The 27,585-nt window shown below is 45.0% G+C and overlaps 1 protein-coding gene across 1 annotated transcript in view; it reads right to left on the bottom strand.

The window, feature by feature from the left end:
* chl1b (cell adhesion molecule L1-like b) overlaps nt 1–27,585 on the bottom strand; it is a 689,058-nt gene that overhangs the window by 384,040 nt on the left and 277,433 nt on the right. The window contains exons 16-17 of the mRNA XM_068052302.1: nt 15,093–15,194; nt 14,295–14,486 (exon numbers count right to left, since the gene is read on the bottom strand). Of these exons, the coding sequence (XP_067908403.1) occupies nt 14,295–14,486; nt 15,093–15,194 (294 nt within the window). The remainder of the gene's footprint in view (nt 1–14,294; nt 14,487–15,092; nt 15,195–27,585) is intronic.

Below are 27,585 nucleotides of genomic sequence, written 5' to 3'. Positions count from 1 at the left end.
CTTTGACCCAGCTACAGTGAAGGAATGGCGATATAGTTCCAAGTCAGGATGGTGTGTGACTTGGTCGGGAACTTGCAGGTGGTGGTGTTCCCATGCATCTGCTGACCTTGTCCTTCGAGGTGGTAGAGGTCGTGGGTTTGGAAGGTGCTGTCGAAGGAGCCTTGGTGCATTGCTGCAGTGCATCTTGTAGATGGTACACACTGTGGCCACTGTACGGCGATGGTGGAGGGAGTGATTGTTTGCGGACAGTGTGCCAATCAAGCGGGCTGCTTTGTTCTGGATGGTGTCAAGCTTTTTGAGTGTTGTTGGAGCTGCACCCATCCAGGCAAGTGCACAGTATTCTATCACACTCCTGGCTTGTGCCTTGTAGATAGTGGACAGGCTTTGGGGAGTCAGAAGGTGAGTTACTCGCCGCAGGATTCCTAGCCTCTAACCTGCTCTTGTAGCCACGGTATTTATATGGCTACTCCAGTTCAGTTTCTGGTCAATGGTAGCCCCTAGGATGTTGATTGTGGGGGATTCAGCGATGGTAATGTTATTGAATGTCAAGGGGATATGGTTAGATTCTCTCTTGTTGGAGATGGTCATTGCCTGGCACTTGTGTGGCGCAAATGTTAATTGCCACTCATCAGCCCAAGCCTGGATATTGTCCAGGTCTTTCTGGATTTCTACACGGACTGCTTCAGTATCTGAGGAATCACTAATGGTGTTGAACATTGTGCAATCATCAGCGAACATCCCCACTTCTGACCTTATGATTGAAGGAAGGTCATTGATGAAGCAGCTGAAGATGGTTGGGCCGAGGACACTACCCTGAGGAACTCCTGCAGTGATGGCCTGGAGCTCAGATGATTGACTCCAACAACCACAGTCATCTTCCTTTGCGCTACGTATGACTCCAGCCAGCGGTGGGTTTTCTCCCTGATTCCCATTGACCTTAGTTTTGCTCGGGCTCCTTGATGCCATACTCGGTCAAATGCTGCCTTGATGTCAAGAGCAGTCACTGTCACCTCACCTTTTGAGTTCAGCTCTTTTGTCCATGTTTGAACCAAGGCTGTAATGAGGTCAGATGCTGAGTGGCCCTGCCGGAACCCAAACTGAGCATCACTGAGCAGGTTATTGCTAAGCAAGTGCCGCTTGATGGCACTGTTGATGACACCTTCCATCACTTTACTGATGATTGAGAGTAGACTGATGGGGCTGGGTTGGACTTGTCCTACTTTTCGTATACAGGACACACCTGGGCAATTTTCTACATTGCAGGATAGATGCCAGCGTTGTAGCAATACTGGAACAGCTTGGCTCGGTGTGCGGCAAGTTCTGGAGCACAGGTCTTTCGTACTATTGCCGGAATATTGTCAGGACCCATAGCCTTTGCAGAATCCAGTGCCGTCAGTCGTTTCTTGATATCACGCGGAGTGAATCGAATTGGCTGAAGTCTGGCATCTGTAATGCTGGGGACTTCAGGAGGGGGCCAAGTTGGATCATCAACTCGGCACTTCTGGCTGAAGATTGTTGCAAATGCTTCTGCCTTATCTTTCGTACTGATGTGCTGGGCTCCCCCATCATTGAGGATGGGGATATTTGTGGAGCCACCTCCTCCAGTTAGTTGTTTAATTGACCACCAACATTCACGACTGGATTTGGCAGGACTGCAGAGCTTAGATCTGATCCGTTGGTTATGGGATCGCTTAGCTCTGTCTATTGCATCCTGCTTATGCAGTTTGGCATGCAAGTAGTTTTGGGTTGTAGATTCACCAGGTTGACAGCTCATTTTGAGGTATGCCTGGTGCTGCTCCTGGGCATGCCCTCCTGCACTCTTCATTGAACCAAGGTTGGTCTCCTGGCTTGATGGTAATAGTAGAGTGAGGGATATGCTGGGCCATGAGGTTACAGATTGTGGTTGAGTACAATTCTGCTGCTGCTGATGGCCCAAAGCACCTCATGGATGCCCAGTTTTGCATTGCTAGATTTGTTCGAAATCTATCCCATTTAGCACGGTGATAGTACCACACAACACGATGGACGGTATCCTCAATGTGAAGGTGGGACTTCGTCTCCACAAGGACTGTGCGGTGGTCACTCCTACCAATACAGTCATGGACAGAAGCACCTGCAGCAGGCAGATTGGTGAGGATGAGGTCAAGTATGTTTTTCCCTCCTGTTGGTTCTCTCAACACATGCCGCAGACCCAGTCTAGCAGATATGTCCTTTAGTACTCGGCCAGCTCGGTCAGCAGTGGTGCTACCGAGCCACTCTTGGTGATGGACATTGAAGTTCCCCACCCAGAGTACATTCTGTGCCCTTGCCACCCTCAGTGCTTCCTCCAAGTGCTGTTTAACAAGGAAGAGTACTGACTCATCAGCTGAGGGAAGGTGGTAGGTGGTAATCAGTAGGAGGTTACCTTGCCCATATTTGACCTGATGCCATGAGACTTCATGGGGTGCAGAGGCAATGTTGAGGACTCCCAGGGCAACTCCCTCCCTACTGTAGACCACTGTCCCGCCACCTCTGCTGGGTCTGTCCTGCCGGTGGGACAGGACAATGATTGAAGTGTCTGGGACATTGTCTGTAAGGTATGATTCCGTGAGGCTGACTATATCAGGCTGTTGCTTGACTAGTCTGTGGGGCAGCTCTCCCAACTTTGGCACAAGCCCCCAAATGTTAGTCAGAAGGACTTTGCAGGGTCGACAGGGCTGGGTTTGCTGTTGTCGTTTCCAGTGCCTAGGTCGATGCCGGTTGGTGCGTCCGGTTTCATTCCTTTTTATTGACTTCATAGTGGTTAGGTACAACTGAATGGCTTGCTAGGCCATTTCAGAGGGCATGTAAGAGTTAACCACATTGCTGTGGGTCTGGAGTCACATGTAGACCAGACCAGGTAAGGACAGCAGATTTCCTTCCCTGAAGGACAGAAGTGAACCAGATGGGTTTTTACAACAATCGATAATGGTTTCATGGCCATCATTAGAGTAGTTTTTTTCATTAGACTAGTTTTTAATTCCAGATTTATGAATTAAATTCAAATTCCACCTTCTGCTGTGGTGCGATTCAAACCCATGTCTTCAGATCAATACCCTGGGTCTCTGGGTTACTAGTCCAGTGATAATACCACTATGCCACCACCTACCCCTAAGTAGCAAAGGGAAAGCTGCCAATACAGGTTCGTATCTGCAAGGACAGTGGAGGCCAACTGATCACCTGGCTTGAGTCTTATACACCCTGTCTTTTGGACCTGTGGCATGATGCAGCACCCCTGATGGAGGGAGGGCCAGGAGGAAATTGCGCTTGTCCGTGAAGCTCCACGATGAGAGATGCAGCTGGAGGCCATGCAAGTAGGGCCCACCTGAGGCAGAGAGTGTACCAGGCTTGACTCAGCTACCACCAAATGTCCAAGTGGCAGTGTAGGCAAAGACTGCAGCTCTCCAGAGAGGCCATCACCAACTTATGCACCATGCTGCAGGACGATTTATGACCTATGGGATTGTTGGGCACCCTATGCCAGTGACATTGAAAATCACTGTGACAATTAACATTTATGCTTCTGGATCATTCCAGAGATCCACTGGACATATATGTGGGCCCACCGCTGCATCAAGAAGGTGACCAATGCCCTATTCAAGAGGGCTGATGACTATCTGCACTACTGGACTGACCCTGACAGTTGAACCGTGAGGGCCCTCAGATTCGGGGCCATCGCTGGATTCCCCCAGGTGGAAGCTGTGATATATTGCACATGTGTAGCTATCAAGGCTCCAATGCATGAGCCAGCTGCTTTTATCAACAGAATGGGCTTTCACTCCATCAACCTTTAGTTGGTCTGCGACCACTGAAAGTGTTTCCTGCAGGTGTGTACCCGCTTCCCAGGAAGCAGCCATGTGCCTACATACAGGTCGGCGCAACATCGAGGGCCGAAGGGCCTGTACTGCGCTGTAATGTTCTAATTCTAATTCTAATACTTCAACAGTCCCAGGTGCTGCAGCTTTTCAGGCCCCCCCACTCGCCTTCAGGGATGGATTCTTGGGACAAGGGCTACCCATTGAAGCTTTGGCTACTCACGCCTGTGAGGAATCCTTGCTCTACAGCAGAGGAGAGGTACAACACCTGGCATGTTTATCTATTTTTGTTTATTGATTGGTTTCGGTATTGTTGGTCACCCAGGGTGAGATCTGATCTCTTTCGATTGATTCTGCAAGGTGCAGGAATACATATTTTGAACAGACAGGCTGAAAGTCTATGAATACTTATCTGATTTATGATTCCTGTTGTGTAGTAGAGTGGCTACTATGTTAATTGCCTAATTAGCTAAGCATTTTATTTCAAAACTTATATGTGTATTCCAGGCTGCTTCCACATGGTCTGTGTTTGAATACTGTGAAATGGTAGCCAATCTATCTAATTACAAGTTTCTTATTGTATTTTCTTTTCACATGTCTTCACAAGGTTTGTAACAACTCAGTGAAATCCTCTGATATAGTTCAGTCGTGGGAGTCAGTTGCCAGCGTTTGCCAGAGCTGGCGGGAAGCCATAAAGATGGGGCTAAAGTGTGGCGAGTCGAACAGACTTCGTAGTTGGCAGGAAAAAAGACAGAGGCGCAAGGGGAGAGCCAACTGTGTAACAGCCCCGACAAACAAATTTCTCTGCAGCACCTGTGGAAGAGCCTGTCACTCTAGAATTGGCCTTTATAGCCACTCCAGGCGCTGCTTCACAAACCACTGACCACCTCCAGGCGCTTATCCATTGTCTCTCGAGATAAGGAGGCCAAAGAAGTTCAAAGCATCACACATCTTAAAGCAGTAGTTTTGATTGAGAGCTGTGTCTGCACCTGTCTGACAGTAGATCTTTAATGGACTGCTCTGTAGCTGGAAGACCCCCATTGGGGATTATTTGCAGTTGCATGAGCCCAGTTGGTGGGTCTACAGTTTATAGCCAGCACAAAGATTGGGCGAGTTTGATTCAGTGAAAATGTTCTGTCTTGCATACAAAGAGCAAATATTTTCAGGGATCTAGCTATGTTGAAATACAGCTTCAGGTAAAAGACAATTGTTGTTCTTGTATATTGGAAAGATAGCTAAATTTATAAATTTCTCTGCAGTGCTTTTCTAGAGTACTGCTCATTTACCTATTCTATGTTAACTGTATTGTTGATTAATGAATGTATATGTGTAATCTGCCTGTTAAAGATGAGAAAAATTACATGACAGTGGGTGCTATATTCCAATAATGTGGCATACAATGGCAAGGGTTCTTTGATCCCTGGCCTTGCTATTATAGAAATTGCTTAGAAAAATACACATTCTGGTTCATAGGTGATATGAGGATCACTTAGAGTGCCCGGTGACTGTAAACCTGAGTAGAATGTCAAGCATATAACCCAAAAGTCCAACAGAATGGTCCACATGAGATGTTTAGGGAAGGGAGTTTATAGGGGAAGTAGAAATGACTCTTTATTAGCAAAATCTAAAGCAATGGGACATAACAGTAAAATACAAACTAATACAGTTAATGAAGAAATTCTGAAAACCCTTCCCACAAAGGGTTAAGAGAAAGTGGAATGCACTGCACCAAATGGCTTCAGAACCAACTAAGAATCTGAAAGGGGAACGTGATATTTAATTGAGAATTGAAGATATGGAGAAAGGGCTGAGAATTGGGATTAAAATGATACAACTTCCATGAGAAACAGAAGGCACAGGCTCAGTGGGATGAATGATTTACTCTGGTTTCTATGCTCCAAATAGTCAATGCTTTAAGGTGTAAATGCCCTCGTCTTTTATTAATTCTTCAACAGGAAATATTACTGCCACCAGTTGGCCAGATATGGTAAATGATCATCCACATTGATTATCTCAGATCAAAAACTGATTTATTCTACTACATGTTTTACTAAACTAAGCTGATCAAGGAACAGTCATCAGCTTGAAACAAGAGCCAGAATTTAACGATAGGGCACTGGCCCCACCCACCGGTTGAAATGACAGGGGAGAGCCTGCCTCCGCAGGGCCTGGAAACCACACTGCTATTTTGCCCGGCCCAGGCCCTTAATTGGCCTCGGCCGGGTCTTCTGCCCTCTGAGGCAGGAAGTCCCGCTTCGAAGAGCTGTCGGCCAATCAGAGGGCCGGCAGCTCCTCAGTCCAACCAGCGCCAGTGGGAGTGGTGGCCACTGCTGGGACTGCACCCGCTTGATTGGCACCCCATCTACAAACATTCACTCCCTCCACCACCGTGGCAGCAGTGTATACCATCTACAAGATGCACTGCAGCAACGCACCAAGGCTCCTTAGACAGCACCTTCCAAACCCGCGACCTCTACCAACTAGAAGGACAAGGGCAGCAAATGCATGGGAACACCACACCTGCAACTTCCCCTCCAAGTTACACACCATCCTGACTTGGAACTATATCGCCGTTCCTTCACTGTCCCTGGGTCAAAACCCTGGAACTCCCTTCCTAACAGCACTGTGGGTGTACCTACCCCACATGGGCTGCATTGGTTCAAGAAGGCAGCTCACCACCACCTTCTCAAGGGCAATTAGGGATGGGCAATAAATGCTGGCCTGGCCAGCGACGCCCACATCCCATGAATGAATAAAAAAAAGGGAGCCACGATGGATGCAAAATGGCAGCGGGGGCAGGTAGGTGACAGCATGGCACCCCCCCCACCCTCCCCATCTCCCACATGATTTTATGCCCCCACCCTACCCCACCCCCCGGGGGTGTTAAATTCCTGCCAGAATGTTTTTGTTGCATTCCAAATAAAGTCTAATTTTATCAAGACATTATAGAAGAACATAAAATTTGCAAAGCGATTCACAGGCACTGTCAGTTAAGAAAGCAAAGCATTTTAATGTGTGCCAGCACAAACCTAGTTGCAATATAATAAAAATCAATACAGAAAAAATGTAAGTATGACAGAAAATTAAATCCCTGGGGAAAGAATGAAAAGAAACATGGAAAGTTGTCTAAGTTCAAATCGAAGTTACAAAATGCAACCCCAGTAGCAGCTGCACTGTGAACAAACAAGTGATGGACACAGTACATGGCATCGAACAACATTATTCTCCATGACATTGTTCTTTGGTTAAGTTTGTGCTCACCAAGGTGAGGAAAGAGAACACTTTCCATTCTGGACACACTGTGAGGGTATCAAGAATTTTCAGGTCAAGTACAACAAGATTAGCAGTGCAGTAATGAGCTAATTGGCCAGTTAAATGCTCAATTATTGTAAGAGTAATACAACAACCATCAATCAAGTGATAATTGATCTAGATTTTTTCCTTGTTAATTATCCTTGTCCATTTTCTCCCATCTCGTCCCTCTTGAAGGTTTTGAATCTTTGCTCGAATAAGGTTCCTCAAGCAGGGGCACCTTTTTGGTACTTGGACCAAGTAGCTATTTTTTCATGTGTGACTCTTGACAGGGAGTCTTAGCAGCCAATTATCGTAACTTTAACATGGGAGCGCTCTACTTTTTTTGGCAAGCAATTGAAAGGAGAAGTTCCACAAGCATTTTTATTTTTCGTGATTGTAACCACTGTAAAAATGAAGACATTTCTCCTACTGCTGAGAATAAGAACTGTTCAGTTAAAGTTGACTTGCTACTCTTGTTACCATCCATTCTCAGAAGGAGGTGGTGGCATAGTGGTATTGTCACTGGACTAATAACCCAGAGTGCCATGGCATTGCTCTGGGGACATGGGTTCAAATCCCACCACAGCAGAAGGTGGAATTTGAATTTAATTAAGAAATCTGGAATTAAAAGCTAGTCTAATGATGGCCATGAAACCATTGTCGATTGTTGTAAAAACCCATCTGGTTTACTAATGTCCTTTAGGGAAGGAAATCTGCTGTCCTTACCTGCTCTGGCCTACATGTGACTCCAGAACCACAGCAATGTGGTTGACTCTTACATGCCCTCTGAAATGGCCTAGCAAGCCACTCAGTTGTACCTAACCGCTATGAAGTCAATAAAAATGAATGAAACCGGACGGACCACCCGGCATCGACCTAGGCAACGGCAAACACAGCCTTGTCGATCCTGCAATGTCCTCCTTGCTAACATCTGGTGGCTTTTGCCAATGTTGGGAGAGCTGTCCCACAGACTAGTCAAGCAACAGCCTGACATAGTCATATTCATGGAATCGTACCTCACAGACAATGTCCCAGACGCAGCTATCACCATCCCTGGGTATGTCCTGTCCCACCGGCAGCAGAGGTGGCAGCACAGTGGTATACAGTAGGGAGGGAGTTGCCCTGGGAGGTCTCAACATCGCCTCTGGACCCCATGAAGTCTCATGGCATCAGGTCAAATATGGGCAAGGAAAACTCCTGCTGATTACCACCTACCGCCCTCCCTCAGCTGATGAGTCAGTACTCCTCCATGTTGAACACCACTTGGAGGAAGCATTGAGGGTGGCAAGGGAACAGAATGTACTCTGGGTGGGGGACTTCAATGTCCATCACCAAGAGTGGCTCGGTAGCACCACTACTGACAGAGCTGGGCGGGTCCTAAAGGACATATCTGCTAGACTGGGTCTGCGGCAGGTGGTGAGGGAACCAACAAAAGGGTAAAACATACTTGACCTCATCCTCACCAATCTGCCTACTGCAGATGCATCTGTCCATGACATTATTGGCAGGAGTGACCACCACACAGTCATTGTGGAGACGAAGCCCCATCTTCACACTGAGTATACCATCCATCGTGTTGTGTGGCACTATCATCATGCTAAATGGGTAGATTTCGAACAAATCTAGCAATGCAAAGCTGGGTATCCATGAGGCGCTGTGGGCCATCAGCAGCAGCAGAATTGTACTCAAACCACAGCCTGTAACCTCATGGCCCGGCATATCCCCCACTCTACCATTACCATCAAGCCAGGAGACCAAACCTGGTTCAAAGAAGAGTGCAGGAGGGCATGCCAGGAGCAGCACCAGGCATACCTCAAAATGAGCTGCCAACCTGGTGAAGCTACAACACAGGACTATCTGCGTGCAAAATTGCGTAAGCAGCATGCGATAGACAGAGCGAAGCAATCCCATAACCAACAGATCAGATCTAAGCTCTGCAGTCCTGCCACATCCAGCCATGAATGGTGGTGGACAATTAAACAACTAACTGGAGGAGGTGGCTCCACAAATATCCCCATCCTCAATGATGAGGAAGGCCAGTACATCCATGCGAAAGATAAGATGGAAGCATTTGCAACAACCTTCAGCCAGAAGTGCCAAGTTGATGATCCATCTCGGCCTCCTCCTGAAGTCCCCAACATCACAGATGCCAGACTTCAGCCAATACGATTCACTCCGCGTGATATTAAGAAACAACTGAAGGCACTGGATACTGCAAAGGCTATGGGCCCTGACAATATTCTAGCAATAGTACTGAAGACCTGTCCTTCAAAACTTGCCGCACTTCTAGCCAAGCTGTTCCAGTAAAGCTACAACACTGGCATGTACCCTGCAATTTGGAAAATTGCCCAGGTATGTCCTGTACACAAAAAGTATGACAAGTCCAACCCAGCCAATTACCGCCTCATCAGCCTACTCTCAATCATCAGTAATGTGATGGAAGGCGTCATCAACTTGCTTAGCAATAACCTGCTCAATGACGCTCAGTTTGGGTTCCGCCAGGGCCACTCAGCTCGTGACCTCATTACAGCCTTGGTTCAAACATGGACAAAAGAGCTGAACTCAAGAGGTGAGGTGACAGTGACTGCTCTTGACATCAAGGCAGCATCTGACCGAGTATGGCATCAAGGAGCCCTAGCAAAACTGAGGTCAATGGGAATCAGGGGGGAAACCCTCCACTGGCTGAAGTCATACCTAGCGCAAAGGAAGATGGTTGTGGTTGTTGGAGGTCAATCATCTCAGCTCCAGGACATCACTGCAGGAGTTCTAAGGGTAGTGTCCTCGGCCCAATCATCTTCAGCTGCTTCATCAATGACCTTCCTTAAATCATAAGGTCAGAAGTGGGGATGTTCTCTGATGATTGCACAATGTTCAGCACCATTTGTGACTCCTCAGATACTGAAGCAGTCTGTGGAGAAATGCAGCAAGACTTGGACAATATCCAGGCTTGGGCTGATAAGTGGCAGGTAACATTCGCACCAGACAAGTGCCAGGCAATGACCATCTCCAAAAAGAGAGAATCTAACCATATCCCCTTGACATTCAATGGCATTACCATCGCTGAATCCCCCACAATCAACATCCTAGGGGCTACCATTGACCAGAAACTGAACTGGAGTAGCCGTATAAATACCGTGGCTACAAGAGCAGGTCAGAGGCTAGGAAGCCTGCGGCGAGTAACTCACCTCCTGACTCCTTAAAGCCTGTCCACCATCTACAAGGCACAAGTCAGGAGTGTGATGGAATACTGTCCACTTGCCTGGATGGGTGCAGCTCCAACAACACTCAAGAAGCCCAACACCATCCAGGACATAAACATACCATTTGCCTTTTTTACTGCCTGTTGCACCTGCATGCTTACCTTCAGCGACTGGTGTACGAGAACACCCAGGTCTCGCTGCATATTCCCCCCTCTCAGTTTATAGCCATTCAGATAATAAACTGCCTTCCTGTTTTTACTAACAAACTGGATAACCTCACATTTATCCACATTATATTGCATCTGCCATGCATTAGCCCACTCACTCAACTTGTCCAAATTACCCTGAAGCCTCTTTGCATCCTCCTCACAATTCACTCTCCCACCCAGTTTTGTGTCATCTGCAAATTTGGAGATATTACATTTAGTTTCCTCAGCTAATCCTTAATGTATATTGTGAATATCTGGGGGTACTAGCACCGATCCCTGCCGTACCCCACTAGTCACTGCCTGCCATTCGGAAAAAGATCCATTTATCCCTACTCTTTGTTTCCTGTCCGCCAAAATTTTCTATCCATCGCAATACACTACCCTCAATCCCATGCACTTTAATTTTACATGCTAATCTCTTATGTGGGAGTTTGTCGAAAGCCTTCTGAAAGTGCAAATAAACCACATCTACTGGCTCTCCCTCATCAACTCTACTAGTTACATCCTCGAGGAACTCTAGTAGATTTGTCAAGCATGATTTCCCTTTCATAAATCCATGCTGACTCTGCCCAATTCTACCACTGTTCTCTAAGTGCTCTGCTATAAAATCTTTGAGAATGGACTCTACAATTTTCCCCATTACTGACGTCAGGCTGACTGGTCTGTAATTCCCTGCTTTCTCTCTATCTCCCTTTTTAAATAGTGGGGTTACATTAGCTACCCTCCAATCTGCAGGAACTATTCCAGAGGAAGATGGAATATGACCACCAATGCATCCACTATTTCTAGGGCCACTTCCTTAAGTACTCTGGGATGCATACCATCAGGCCCTGGGGATTTATTGGCCTTCAATCCCATCAATTTCCCCAACACCATTTCTCTACTAATACTGATTTCTTTCAGTTCCTCTCTCTCACTAAACCCCGTGTTCCCCAACATTTCTGGTAAATTTTAAAGGTGCAACATTGTTACATTTGTTTTAAAAAATAAAGATGTGGATGGCCCTTCCCCAACCCCGCCAATGACCAACACTTGCCTTTTTCCCTTTTTTCCCTACCCAAACATTACCCCCCAAAGTTCTAACATTTGGCCTATAACCCCTTTCCAACATCCCCATATCCAATAAAAATTGATTTCCCCGCTCCTCCACCCCTCCTGCCCTGGAAATGTTATTCCTCCCCCCTCCCCACCAGGTTCTCGCCTTGGAACTCTGTGCCGCCTGCAGGTAAGTATATTTGCATATAATTATTCTTTATTCACATATTTAGATGAAGGGCCAGCCGCCATGCGATGCGGGGGGCTGCGGCATGGTCCCCCAGTCGGCAGTAATATGCGGTGGGCCTTCCTCGACGTCACGGGTCGAGGTGAGCCTCTCCTTATAGAATTTTACCGGCCCCCACGCCGCAACCCGCCATGTCGAGGGGTCGATAAAATTCATCCCAATGAGTCATCCCATACTTACAGTAACTTTAAAATAATGAATCCATAGATACATTCTGCGAGCTAATGAATTATGCAATATTTATAGTTTGCTCGAGTTAGTTACGAATTGTTTTGTATTTACAGCCTATTACCAAATAATTAATTCTTCTGTGTTTATGTGCCATGCTTGGCCCCCGCCTGCCCAGAATGAGGCACATTAATTTTGTCATGAATATCGATTTTCAACTGTTACTGGAGTGAAGAAAGGACTTGTTAAACAGATCAGCCTTGGCTGGAAAAGACATTTGCATATTAACAGACAGTGTTTGGAAGGGCAAAGCAGCCATTCCCTGTGATTCAACCCACAATGAATTTTTCATCACCAGACGTTGAAGGTGGGAAGCTCACATTCCAGGTTGACTGCTAAGATGGCTGAATACACAAATGGACATGGTCAAACCAGCTAGTCACATGACTAACCTGCTGGGCAACCTGAGTTTTTTGAATTTGTACAAACAGTTTGGGCAGAGTTCTCTCTCCTGTCTGCTACCATCTCTTTCTCACAAGCCTCTGAATCCACTGAAGACACATGAACCCCAAGAGAAAAAAGTCTCCTACAGCAAAAAAGGTTTAAGAAGAGTACTGGGCCCCAACGAAAAGCAAGATCTACCTACAATCAAGGACTCCACAGTGAACTCTTTAGATATTGCCTCAAACTTTTCCAGTTTATTTTTTCTTCTGCTCTTTCCTGTCTCTATTTGCATGTGTGTATCGCGTATGCATGCTAGCATGGGGCTTGGTGTGTATCTGTGGGCATTAACTGATTTAGAGTTTAAGTTTAATAAATTTCAACCTTTCTTCTTTAAACCTAAGAAAACCTGTTTGTGCTGTTTTTGCTTTCTAATTGGAAAGTGATGAACAAGGATTCACCAAGCTGGGCTGAATTTTATGAGGGCACAGCAGTTCGCGGTGGTGCACTCTACAAACGGTGTGCATCCCGCGCAGATGCGCTGTCCCTGAGTCTCCATTATGTTCTGCGCGGGGGCTCATTTAAATTGAGGGGACGGAGCAGCCGCCCCCAATGATGTAAGGGGGTGGCCGCCACGTCCCCGGCAACGGCGTCCAGCACCATCACGCAGGCGCCTGCGCCATTTTTAAAGGGCTTTAATCATTTACAATGTGATTTTAATTTGTAAAGATGCAGTCATCGGGAAGTTTTATTAGCAATGAATAAAGATGTCGCGGCCCTTCCCCAACCCGCCCCCCACCACCCCCCCCCCCATGGCCATTTAAGTGGTATTTATTCTCAAAAATAATTTGTTTCCTTCCCGAACTTTCCCCGCAAACCTCCGCACTTCTCGCCTCTCGCCCCTTCCCACCATCCCCACATCCAATAAAAAGTGTTCTCCCCGCTCCTCCCCCTCCTGCCCTGGCAATTTTATTACTCCCCCCTCCCCACCAGGTTCTCACCCGGAACTCCGTATGGAATTCCGAAGGCGCACAGTGCAGGAACAGCGGCCATAACATCAGAGTGGCACAGCCGCCACCTGCAGGTAGGTGAATTTGCATTTCATTAACCCTTATTTTAATATGGAGATGAAGGGCCCACCGCCTGGCGACGCGGGGCCGCGCCGAGGTCCCACCGTCGCCGGTAATATGCAGCAGGCCCTTCTCAACATCGGGGTTAAGGCGGCTCCCGCAGCTCGCGACCCACAGCGTCGAGGGGCAGGTAAAATTCAGCCCGGTGTGTTTAAAATTAAACCCTGTTGCAGCAAGACCAGGCGAAGGTTGAAAGGGAACCTTAGACCTCATTTTCAGCTAGCCGTAACAATTAGACAGTTAAATAATAAATTATTCCATATAGTAATATGAAATAGTTATCTGTTAAACTGTGAAAGGTGTAGGTAGGTGTGTGTGTGAGAGAGAGAGAGCGAGAGAGAGAGAAAATAAGAGAGAAAGGAATAAAGAGACAAACAGATAAACAAAGAGAGGAGACAAAAATTGAAGACAGAGAAATAGAGTGAGAGGCCAACAACAGAGGAAGAAGGATACAAGAAAACTTTAGTAGATCGACTAGTGAAAAGTAAATATATTGAAGAAAACAACGTTATGGCTCTAGCAAAATCAGGGAATTGGAATTCCCATATATTGAGGCATTTGGGACATGTCTTAAAGAAATACAATCCTCAAATGGAAATCTTCCAGCAGATGTAGCTAGAGAATAAAGTATTCCTGAACTAATTATTATTGTTGTTATTATTCTTATTATTTACTGTATGATAAAAGCCTTATTTTGATAGGAAAGGAATAAATTATTTTTTTTTAAATTGACATACCTGCTGATAGTGTTGTGTGCTTTTTCGAAGGTAAACTGGGATGGCTTTTGCCGACTTTATTTCGAGCTGATAAACGAAACTGGTAAGTCACATAAGGGGAGAGCTGCAATATAACTGAAGTTTCATTTCCATCAACTCTTCTCTTCTCGTGCCATCTTCCAGGTTCAAATGTATTTTCCTCCACGATAAACTCTATATAAAATTTAAGTTGTTTCAGATGTTAATATATCTATAAAATAACATGGGAAATTCAGTAAAAGCAAAATACTGAGGATGCTGGAAATCTGAAATAAAAAACAATGTGCTGGAAATACTCAGCAGGTCTGGCAGCATCTGCGGAGAGAGAAAAACAGAGTTAGCATTTCAGGTCTGTGACCTTTCATCAGATAAGTATCAATACTGAATGTGGAGCATCTTCTATCTTATTTTGCGCATGGCAACAGTATTAAGAACTCCAGGTTATTTATAGAACTGGTTAAATGTTGGGCAAAGCTCTGTATAACAATCTAACTCAAAAGAGGATCCTTTGCTTAAACATTTCCTTTAGCCATTGTAGCAGATTTTCTTTTGCTGCTTTAAATAATTCTACCAATTTGGTGCTCAATTAAAAGTATTCCTGTGTTTTATATTTAACCCCATTCGGACTTATACCATCCAAATCAAAATAATTTCAGTCCATTTGTTTGTGATCACAATCAAATCCAATCTTTTGATTATTCACCATGGTCCCTCCTTGAGCACCACTGAAAATAATTTTGGGAAGAAGCAAGTATTTGTGAAATAGTAAACATTACCTACCAGTTATGGGACTATTATGGCTATTTCCTGGCTTCCATTCTAATCTGACACTCCTGTTTTGCAGGATTGACAATTCCAAATCTTCTGGTGACCCTGGAACATCTAACAGAAAACATCTTTTTCAATGTCAATACTTTTTGCAAGTACACATCATACTCAAAATAGAAAACAGAAGTTGCTAAATATTCAATACGTTTTGCCCAAGGATAAATTAATATTGACTGGTGCTATTTGATGATAATGATGAAAGCGTCTAGATTTTCCATTTGTAACAAAGAAACAATAATAACAACATGACAAAAATCAATCCTTTTACATCTTTTGGTAGCTTCATGTGGTTTGTACCTGTTGCACTGACTGTGTCATGCTGTTACCAATTTATTGAGATTTACAAAAATCAATGCAATGTCTTGTGTTGGAATAGTTATATTTTCCAATTTCACTAACAACCAGCAGCTAATGACATAGAATTTTGAAGAAAATGAGTCAATATATTTTTCTTCCTTGTATCTAGCAAAACAGTATTTTATAACATTCCTGTACTAGGACTATTTATTATATCTATCTATCTATCTATCTATATATATATATACACAAACACACATACACACAAATAAATAAAGCAAAAATCCTATAATAATCTGTGGAAAATAGAAAATACTTGGCAGGGTAATCTTGCTAAATGACAAACAATCCTTTGAAATCTAACAAAATACTGTATTGCTTGCTCACAAAAGCTCATGAATAAATATTTATGGTTTTAATCATTTTTCAGTGTCTGTATTATGCCACTTTTACCTACATTAATATGCTAAAATTCTATTTTTGAAAGATAATAAGATTTTTTTGGAACAAGAAAATGTCGTTAGGTCCCAAAGAAATCTATTCCTATTTCATAAGTTAACCCCATCTTTCTCATAATATCCCTTCTATGTCCAGGAATGCATCACATGTCTCTTAAACTGTTCATATTATTCAAATTCCTTGAGAACTTGAAAATTTCATAACTTTATCCCCCTTTGGGTGATATAATTCCATCCAGCTTCCCTTTTGAATTTTATCTTTCACATTTTAATGTTTTATCCTTTGATACTTGAAATGTTCTTCAAAATTAACTGGATCTAATTTGTCTATTCACTTTATAATCTTAAAACCTTTAATAACACCACTTTGGAAACTCAAAATTTCCCAAGAAAGTAATCCTTTAACATGTGCTCTTGACTTAAACTTCTGACATACAGCATCATTTTTGTTTATCACTTTTCTGCTTTTCGAAATAATCATAGCCAATATTTTTTCTCTGACAACCAGAGGTGCTGATTTTAGAGTCATAGATTCATACAACACAGAAACAGGCCCTTCAGCCCATTGTATCTGTGCCAGCCATCAAGCACCAACCTATTCTAATCCCATTTTCCAGCACTTGGCCCATAGCCTTGTATGCTATGGCATTTCAACTGCTCATCTAAATACTTCTTAAATGTTGTGGTGGTTCCTGCCTGTACCACCTCTTCAGGCAGTACGTTCCAGATTCCAACCACCCTCTAATCCCCTCTAAACCTCCTGCCCCTTACCTTAAATCTATGCCCCCCAGTTATTGAGCCCTCCGCTAAGGGTAAAAGTTTCTTCCTAACTAATCTATCAATGTCCCTCATAATTTTGTATACTTCAATCATGTCCCCCCTCAGCTTTCTCTGCTCTAAGGAAAACAATCCTAGCCTTTTCAGTCTCTCTTCATAGCTGAAACGCTCCAGCCCAGGCAACATCCTGGTGAATCTCCTCTGCACCTTCTCCAGTGCAACCCCATCCTTCCTATAGTGTGATGCCCAGAACTGTACACAGTACTCCAGCTATGGCCTAACTAGCATTTTATACATTTGAATGTCCTGTGACCCTGGTCCTTCAAATCGCTCTGCTCTTCCATAGCACCAATATTCCTTCCATTCAGAAGATAAGTGCTGCTTCATTTTTGTCAAAATTTTCTTCTTCTTAGACAGTCCGTCGAGAACAAGGACGACTTTCTTCCAGTCTAGGGTTGCAGATCCTTAGGTGACTGAATCGTCCAATCCTGATACTACATGTCCCGAAGTTCATTTTAAGGGGGTGGAAGATGCCTGCACATGGGTTCTTCTAACGTGGGGTGGCCGTTGCACACCACCTACCACATGGTCTGAGCAAAGAAAGGTCCTTGTCCAATGAAAGGGATGGCCGAGACAATTGGAGACCAAGCTCTGCTGCATGGACAGGGACTAATACATACACATGGCCAGCATGTCCAGCTGGTGAGCCCGGATGCAGGCCATGTGGATCTGCATCAGGGTGTTCTTGAAGGGGTAGCTGTAAGCCTGCTCCAAGGGCGTCTGTAACAAGGGCTCCCTGGGAGCCCTCACGGAGCCAAAATACATCACATCACACTCACTGACATTGAATTTTACCTGCCATATTTTAGTCCATTACCCCATCATATTAATATCATCATACAGCTTCCTTTGGTCTTCTAAAGAATTAACTATAATTACTAGTATCGCCTGCAAATTTTGGTGCCACTCTCTCTTGGCTGATAGTTAAATTATTGCTAAACACAGTGAATGGAAATGGCCCAAGAATTGAACCCTGTGGGACACTGCCCACTTTCAACCACACTGAAAAAGTATCCGAGTCTCCATTTTCTCCTTTCTCAACAATTTTGATGTAATTTGTTATCCTCTTCCTAATTCTATACCCCTTAATCTTCTCTAGCAATCTCTTGTGCAGTACCTTGGCATAGACATTCCAAAAGTTCTTAATTACGTACATTTCCTTATCTATCATATCTGTTACATTTCAAAGAATTCTATGAGGTTTTGATCCTTTTGGCTACTTCTATGTTCTCTTTAGCTATATGCATGATAATTTCATTCTTATCTAAACACTCTAAAATTTTCCTTGCCACAGATGTTAAGCTGAGCAGATGACGATTAAGATTGTAAAGTGCCCATGTTAGAAGGTGGAATGTCAATGGAGGTTGGTGAGGACAGGGGTGATACATTAGTAGAGCAAATCCCTGGGTAGCATGCGGGTGGTGGAGTTTTGAACAGGTTTCTGTAAAATGGAGCTCAGGAGGCCAACTGGGAGAGTGATGCAAATATTAAGCTAGAAGGTGACTCGGGTATGGATTCGGATTTTTGTGGCGCTGGGACTGAAGTAAGGCCAGCTGTGGGCAATGTTGCAGAGTTGAGTATAGCCAATCTTGGTGATCAATACTGATTGGAACTCAGCTCAGGGACAAAGAGGACACTGAGGTTGCACACCTGCAGGTCAACCTGAAAGAACAACCAGAGAGGTGAATTGAAGTGAAAAATATGGTGAGGATTTCTGCCAGTGCTGAACTTAGCTTTGCTTTTGCCAATGTTAAGTTGGAGAAAGCTCAGGTTAATTCATAAAGTGATTATAGACAGGTTGTCGATCACCATTATAGCAGTCATTGGGATAAAGTTGGTGGCATTGAAATATAGCTCGGTGTTGTCAGCATTTATATGAACAGGTGCCTCCGAAGAGCACCAGATAAGAAATAGAAAGATGGCAAGGGGGCAACAGTGGGGCACTCTTGAGATGCCTCTTTAGGTAGAAAAGCTACAACAGGAAATCTGCTGATTACACTGAAACAGGTAGGAGTGAAGCCGCATCAGGACAATGGTGCATTAGTGAGCTATGAGGTACATGGAGGTCGGGTGCTGGAGTAGGATGGAGTGGTTAACCATGTCAAATGCATTAGAGAGTTCAAGAAGGACAGGAAGAAGTCACAAAGGATGTTATCAGTGGGTGGGGTAGTGTCACGATCCATGAGCTGCCTACACTGGTTCCATTGAAGGTGATTGGGGAGTGGGACCAAGTGTCTGCTGTGCTGCTGGGTGTCTGGCCACACAGTGAGGGGGCTTAACAGCGTGTGAGGCGAGCACATGTTGCAGCTAGTCTCCAGCTCTTAAAGGCAGGCTGTCCCTCTTAAAGCTGTACTGCTGAACTGAAGGCTGACAGAAAGTGATTTTGGAACACTGAAGGTCAAGAAGCATGGAACACCAGGCAAGGAATAGGGTGCCCGGATATTCTGATGGTGCTTTTGAGGCATGTTACCCAGGTGGATCCAGGAGGGAGGCCATGTTTCCATGGGGGTCAGGAGGCCGTCACTCAGCAGCCTCCGAAGACAGTGGCAAAATATGGCCAGGAATCTGGCCCTGAAAACATGGCAGCAGTGCTGAAAGAAGTTTACTAAACTCACATACATGGTCAAGGTCAGTGAATTCATCCTCAAATGACATCTCATATCCACCAAACCACCAATCTCTCAAGTTGTTCAGTGCTTCACAGCCCCATCACTCATTAAGCAACACTCACTAGCACACAGCACTCATGACTAATATTCAGATGATCAACCTCACCCTGAAACACCTACCAATGATGCCAGCTTCAAACCTATCTCTCACTGCCTCCACATGCCTCCAACTATTCAGCTACCACAGTCACATCACCCATACAAATGGTAACACAAGCACTGACATTCTGCCCTCTCTCTTGCAGGAGTAGCTGACTAGCAGCAACGACAAGACCCAGGGAACTGAAGGGAGTTCCAGCTTGACTCCATCCCCTGAGCCTGCTTAGAATCAAGGGGCTGGCAGTAACAGAGCCTGAGGCATCTGCTGCCGCCGAGACCATCCAGAATGTTGGTAAGTGACTGCCTTATGCTCCCATTCAACCTGAGATGTGGCATGAAGTGGAAGCTGCAGATGGTGTGGCCATGGACCACCTGCTTTCCTCCCCACCCCACTCCCTCACCCCAACCCTTCCCATCTGCTTTTATGCTTTCAGGTACCCAGGAGCTGCCTAGTCCACCTGGATAGCCTCAGCACAGCCAGGAGGAAGAGGAAGAGCAATTCCACAGTGTTGAGGAGACACTGTCACTTGATCTCACAATTCCAGTCAACAGCTAAGACACTGTGTGTACCTTAAAGGATAGTCTAGAGTTGGGATCTTCATTTGTGAGTCACCGGACATGAGTGGGCTGCAGTCAGACCAGGGGGAAAGGGTGGTTTGTGTGACAACTCCCTGGAGGGTGAGGTCATAGACATGTTCTGCTCCAGGGACTCAGATGAGGACTTAAATGGGGTGGCCTACAGGAGAGGGATGATGGGCATGCACAATAAAAGGCTTGGCGCATTGACAGGCCTGCCAGATAGTCTTCTATCACTGTCAAGCAGCATGGAGGAGTCCAGATCCATCATGGCAAAGGCCATTGCCCAGAGCTTGGAGCCATGCTTCTCAGATCTGACCATGATGGACTGTGTGGTGGCCACTGTGTTACCTTCTGCTGCAACACAGGCGGAAGCTAACACATCTCAATGTTGCAGTGGAAGGTCAGACTGAGATCCAGTCTTGGTGCCATGCAGGCTCAGACTGCTGCCATCATTGCTGCGGATTCCAGTGCTCAAATGTGCAAGCAAGCTCTCGCTGCAGTCCAGTAATCTGTCCTCCAGCAGATTACTAGGATTACTGAGGTCACCCTGTGGGAGTGACAGGGGCGTAGTGACAGACAATCCTGCTGTTGCCTCTCAGGATGATATAATTCATGCTCCCACCACTGCCTATCCACCTTATTGTTGCCTCTTAGCCAACCAGCCTGACTGCTGCTGCCCATAACCAGGTGATGCAGTCCAAGGCCCAGAGCTGCTCGAGGGCGTCCTTCAAGGCAGTCTGCAGTCTCCCCACTTCCACAAGCCATGCTGCAACTGCTGTGGTAGTACTGTGTAGGAGCGGTAGGCCAGGAAAGGGTGCCTGCAAGACAGGGACTAAGGGATTGCACAATGGTGAATAGTTCATTTCTCTTTGTATAAGTTGATGTTTCTTGGATAAAGATATTATGTGAAATTTTTTGTTGATGGTTTTTATTGCTGGATAATGACCAAGAGGAGACTGTGAGGGGACATCTCAGATGGATGTGACAGTGGGAAATGGTGGGCCCATGTTGGTCTGGGGAAGTTGTCTCAGTGGAAGCGGAGCCTCATAATCTGCTCTCTGACAGCCTGTCAGGTTTCAAGCAATCCAGAATGCTTCCTCCCTACCTCCACCTCTTCTGCCTCCTCCTCCCCTCAAGCTGGTCTCTGGATCCTTGGAGGAAGTGGCTCCGGCCTCAGAATGGACAGGTTGTGGAGGACACGGCAGACCACCACAAACTTAAAGACTGTCTCTAGAGTGTTATGGAATGCACCCCTGGGCAGTCAAGACAGGCCAATTGCCTGCTTAATGACATTCGGAGTGGTTTTGAGGTTCTCGCTGAAGTCCCCCTCCACACACAGAGAGGGTAGCTCCAGCAGCCAGACTCTGGCTCTCCTAGGAGGGCCAATGATGATGGGTAAGGCTGACTGGCACAGGATAAATGCTGTTATATATGTATAAATGATACTATCTGTAACATGTTAGGAACTAATTAGCTAGGAACTAGTTGTTATGTGTAAGTGTTCCAGTGGTGGCCTCATTCATGGCTGCACTGGGGAGTCATGTTATATGTAACACAAGAACCAGTTCAATTAGGTTCTACAGCACAAGCATGGTGTTGAAATAAACAAGACTGACTCCAGCCTTTTTCCAAGATTAAAGTGTGATACATTCCAACACCTGGGAACTAGAAACACTATTAAGACGAAACATGGTGGCAACGAGTGTCTGTGAGTAAACCTACAACATTTTTAAAAGTATCAGATTGAGAAAAGTGACACAAATTAGTACCAGAGGCAGAAAAACTGAGTGACTCGTGAGAAAACTCTAAATTAAAAGATCGAAATGTCAGCCAGGACAGGAGTGAATGCACTGCTACAGCTCATCATGAATTGGGGAGCTGATGATGTCATAGAGGCATTTGAAAAGTTTAAACAAAATTGCAATTTGGCATTCAACGTTTCCTAAAAGGCACTAGTGAAGAGGAGAGGGTCAGCTATCTCTTTCTGTGGGCTGGAGATAAAGGATTACATTTATTTAACAGCTGGGACCTATGCGAAGAGGACAGCAGAAACCCAGACAAAATTTTTGAAAGATTCAGCATCCATCTCCAGCCAAAATTAAATCATCGGATTTACTGATATGAATTTCAAGGCCTCAGACAGGAACTAGGTGAGCCTATTGACAATTTTGTAGCAAGATTGAAAAATGCAGCCAGAAAATGTAAATTTAAGGACACAGATGAACAGCTGATGGATCAGTTCATTTGGGGGTTCTGCACATCCTGAAGTACAGGAAGCTCTAATCGGACAGGACAAGCTCGCAATATCGTAGGCTGTAGACACTGTCAGAGCACATGAAGCTACAAGCAGACAGATGAAGACTCTGACCTCCCAAATGACTAGGCGTCAGTTAAGCCAAGAGACAGGCAGCAGGGTCAATGCAGTGAAACAACAACTAAAGAATGTACACCAAACAGAGAGAAAGACGTGCAGGAGCTGTGGATGATCACATGAATTGATAGATGGAAAGAAATGTCCCGCATATGGATCAATCTGCAGAGCTTGTGGAAAGGCCAATCAATGTGCAGAACAAGGCAAGAAGTTGGTAGAAGAGTCATCAGAGCCAGAATAACAGGGTAAAGGAATAGTGAAAGAAACCAAAACATCCATACCCTGGAGGATGGCGACGGGTTTGAGAACATGATAGACATAGGAACCACAGAATTGCATGAAATGTCTGGATGTGACAGTTCCCAGAGAAAAGAAATTCACACAACTATTCAGATCCGGAAGAGGCTGAGAAATAAGCCGAAAATAATAAATCTGAAGGTGAAGATTGATATTGGAGCGCAGAGTAACATCATCCCGCTCAGACTATACCAACAGATCTTTCCTGAAATTTGCAGAAAAATGGTTATCCAAGGGAAGGTGCTCTGAAACCAAACAATGTCATGCTAATAGCATACAGGGGGAACTGAGATTCGACAGCTAGGAACAACTCAGTCAGAGGGACACTCAAAGGAAAATATGTTAACTGTATGTTCTACGTCACAGAAACAGATGGTCCAGCTATCCTGGGGTTGAGCAGTTGTGAAGAGCTACAGATTTTCTCAGTAAACCACAAGGTGAAGGAGGTGACACTGAGGGTTGTACACCCGTTGAAAAGCGCCCTCCGATAAGAAGCAAAGAAGATCTAGGCATAAAGATTCATCACCTAGTGAATGCAACACCACCAAAACTGAGTCAAATTCGAGATGAGACCAGCAAAGACTAGGAGTTACGGATGCTATCTCAGCAAGTGATGCAGTGATGGCCTGATCGGATACAGCACACACAGCCAGCAATACAGCAGTACTGGTCTATCAGAGATGACATCTCACTAGAATATAGTGTTCTGCTGGCCGGATCCAGACTAATCATACACAAAACAATGCAGGAAGAACTTCTCCAAAAGATACACAAAGGCCATATGTGAATGGAGAAGTGTAAGCTCAGAGCCAGATCAGCTGTGTACTGGATAGGCAAATACAAAGATATTGAAAATATCGTGTCTGCATGCAATGTATGCCAGAAGTACAGAAACTCACAACAGAAAGAGGAGATGATAGCTACTGAAGTACCACCCAGACTAACCACCCAGACTATGGCATACTGTCGGAGTCGATTTATTCACACATAATCAAGAATGGTATCTCATAGTCGCAAACTACTACTCAAAATTCCCTTTTATCCGGAAGATGAAAGACATGAGAGTCACAACAATAATCTCAGCAGTACGAGTTCTGTTCGCCGAGCAAGGAATTCCTGAAAGGTTAATATGTGACAACGGCACCCAATTTACATCTGGAGAATTTAAGGAATTTGCTGACCAGTATGGGTTCAACACCATCACTTTATCACCAAACTACCCATGGAGACACGGATTTATAGAAAAACACGTACAGATGGTCAAAGGAAGACTTGTGAAATGCCAAGAGACGAAGGAAGACCCAAATTTGGCCTTATTGTCACTCCGATCCACACCTCTCAAGGCTGACATGAAATCACCAGCAGAGCTGTTCAATGGAAGAAAATAAAGGACAACTCTGCCAAGCAAAATCCATCCTTCAAATAACCAGGAGGCAGTGAGACAACAACTCACTGAAGCACAGGTAAGAGAAGAGCAACACTTCAACAAATATGGTAAATCCCTATTTGAGCTGTTGAAAGGGCAAACTGTACGCGTACAGGATCCAATCATGAAAACCTGGAGCCCAGCAAAAGTTGATGTGAAGCTGAGACTCCAAGGTCATATATCATTGAGAACAAAACCGGTAAGCAAATGAGAAGGAACAGAATCCATATTCGACCTACACCTGAGCTGGAACAACAGAAAAGACCATCAACAACATCGGGAACATCACTATCCAGCGAGACAACATTAAGAACATCACCAGTAAGTGACACAATGTCACCTGTACAGCGTGCCAACTCACCACTGAGAGCAACAAATGCCAAATCTACAAGATGGAGACACAACATCTTACCACCCTAGCGATACCGTGAATAATAAAAAAAAATGCACACTATAAAAGATTCTAAAAAGGGATTCAGATTATTTCCACAAGTCAGATGATAATCTTTTTTATTTATATTGACAGTTATATTGATGCAGGTGCTTTATGTTTTAAAGAAACAGGGATGTTATATATGTATATATTGTTAAACTATCTGCAAAGGGTTAGGAACTAATTAGCTAGGAAGTAGTTGTTATGTGTAAGTGATCCAGTGGGGGGCCTCATTCACGGCTGTACTGGGGAGTCATGTTATATGCACCACAAGAACCAGTTCAATCAGGTTCTACAGCACAAGCATGGTGTTGAAATAAACAAACTGACTCCAGCCTTTTCCAAGATTAAATTGTGATTCTTTCCAACATCTGAGAACCAGAAACAACATAAGGATGAAACAAATGCATTGTGGCCGCTGCTGGGTTAGTGGGTGTTCATCGAGATTAAGGTCTTGTCGTGGTCGCACAGCAATTGCACATTTATTGAATGAAGCCCTGTAACTCTTCGCATTGACATGGGTGGGGGGGCAGAGAACCATGCGGGTACATCCGATGACATTTCCACCCCCCCCTCCACCCACCAGGAATCCCGCTGTGAACACAAAGCCATATGACCTTTCATCCTGCTTGTCCCTCCTGAGTAAGGAGACAATGAACCCCCACCCTTCTTCCCCGCCTGGCATATATGACCTTTGTCACCTCCCAGACGCAGCGATGAATAGCATACTGAGAAATGTTGGCAATTACTCCAGTTCCTACCTAGAAGGACCCAGCAGTGTAATTGTTGAGGGTGATGGTGACCTTGATGGCCACTGGCAAGGCTGTCCGCACCCTGGGGAGGCTCCAGGTCGGGTTGCAGGAGGTGGCATAGCTCAGTGACCACTTCCTTGTTGATACTGAGTCATCTTGGACTTTACTGCTGGGACAAGAGAAGGTAAGAGAACTGCTTTCTGAAAACCCTTGATGGGTAGGGCCTTCTCTGGAGAGTCCTCCTCCTTCTCTCTCCTCACAGAGCTTCCCCTCTTTGCATCATCTGCTCCATGTCCTGGTCAAATTGCAGACCAAGAGACACAGAAACAATTGCCCCCAAATGTGGGTCAGGTATTCCTTGCCCTCCCCCAATGTAACACCAACTGCCAAAAAACAACAAAAGCCAGCACAGTGCATCCATAAACTCTGTCTCAGATAAGTAAGTCAAAAGAACTTCCCCTGCAACTTGTTAAGTTGCCACTAAATCGCCCTGATTCAGGGTCTATCTTGCAACAGAGTGCCTGTTTTTTGCTGAGTAATGTACATATTTGTTGTTTGGTCCTGCGTGGTTGAAATTAGGAGAATGGGCATCACACCAGCTGGTCGGGCTGTGTGACTTCAGAATAGTATTGATTCAAAATCTTCTGGTGCATGTCGGAGACATTGGCACCCTTTTCATGATACAGCACCATGCAGACCCTACCGGAAACATCTGGCCGTGCAGTGCCCTCCAGCTATAGGGCTCTAGGCCTCAGTGGTACTTTGGAGATGAAATTTGTGCCCTTTAAGTTTATGTCCCTTTGTTCTGAACTGCACAAACGGAGGAAATTGCTTCTTTCTATCTACTTTCAAGTCCTTTACTCATGTTAAACACCATCATTAGATTACCCCTTAGCCTTCTATACTCAAGAGAATATAAACCTAGTCGATGCAGCTTGCCCTCATAATTTCACCCTTTTAACCCCGGTATCATTCTGGTGAATTTGCGTTCCAAACCCGCCAAGGCCAATATATCCTTCTTGAGGTGCGGTGCACAAAACTGAATGTTATAATCCATATGTGGTTCAACCAGCGCTTTATACAACTGTAGCATAACTTCCACCCCTATGTATTCCAGCCTTCATCCCATTAGACTTAATTTTTTGTTGTACCTGTCCACTAGTTTTAGTAATCTCTGTACATGAACTCCTAAATATCTCTCTTCCTCTACAATTCCTACCTTCTCACCATTTAGAAAATACTCTGATATATCTTTCTTTGGTGCATAGTAGATGGCCTCACAGTTCCCCACACTAAACTCCACCTGTCACAGTTTTGCCCATTCACTTAATCTAATCTTTTCCTGGTTATGGAGAGATGCTTTGCTTTCTGCTTCATCCCTGCCCAAGACAGTCTAAGATGACTATTATTGCATATGAAAAATCAGAAGGTTCAGTCCACATTTCACCACTCTAGATACATGTACCATTGGTTAGCAGTGATCTCACCAAAACCTTTGACCTCGTCAGCAGACGTGGTCTCTTCAGCCTATTAGCAAAGATCGGATGTCCACCAAAGCTACTAAGTATCATCACCTCATTCCATGACAATATGAAAGGCATAATTCAACATAGCGGCGCCTCATCAGACCACTTTCCTATCCTGAGTGGCGTGAAACAGGGCTGTGTACTCACACATACACTGTTTGGGATTTTCTTCTCCCTGCTACTCTCACATGCGTTCAAATCTTCAGAAGAAGGAATTTTCCTCCACACAAGATCAGGTGGCAGGTTGTTCAACCTTGCCCGTCTAAGAGCGAAGACCAAAGTACAGAAAGCCCTCATCAGGGAACTCCTCTTTGCTGACGATGCTGCATTAACATCCCACACTGAAGAGTGTCTGCAAAGACTCATCGACAGGATTGCGGCTGCCTGCAACGAATTTGGCCTAACCATCAGCCTCAAGAAAACAAACATCATGGGACAGGACGTCAGAAATGCTCCATCCATCAATATCGGCAACCACGCTCTGGAAGTGGTTCAAGAGTTCACCTACCTAGGCTCAGCTATCACCAGTAACCTGTCTCTCGATGCAGAAATCAACAAGTGCGTGGGAAAGGCTTCCACTGCTATGTCCAGACTGATCAAGAGAGTCTGGGAAAATGGAGCACTGACATGGAACACAAAAGTCCGAGTGTATTAAGCCTGTGTCCTCAGTACCTTGCTCTACAGCAGCGAGGCCTGGATAA

This window comes from Heterodontus francisci, chromosome 19 (genome assembly GCF_036365525.1).
Source record: "Heterodontus francisci isolate sHetFra1 chromosome 19, sHetFra1.hap1, whole genome shotgun sequence".
In the NCBI taxonomy this organism is placed as follows: Eukaryota; Metazoa; Chordata; class Chondrichthyes; order Heterodontiformes; family Heterodontidae; genus Heterodontus; species Heterodontus francisci.
The sequence above is the reverse complement of the archived record's forward strand: the minus strand, read 5'-3'. Positions and strand labels throughout refer to the sequence as shown.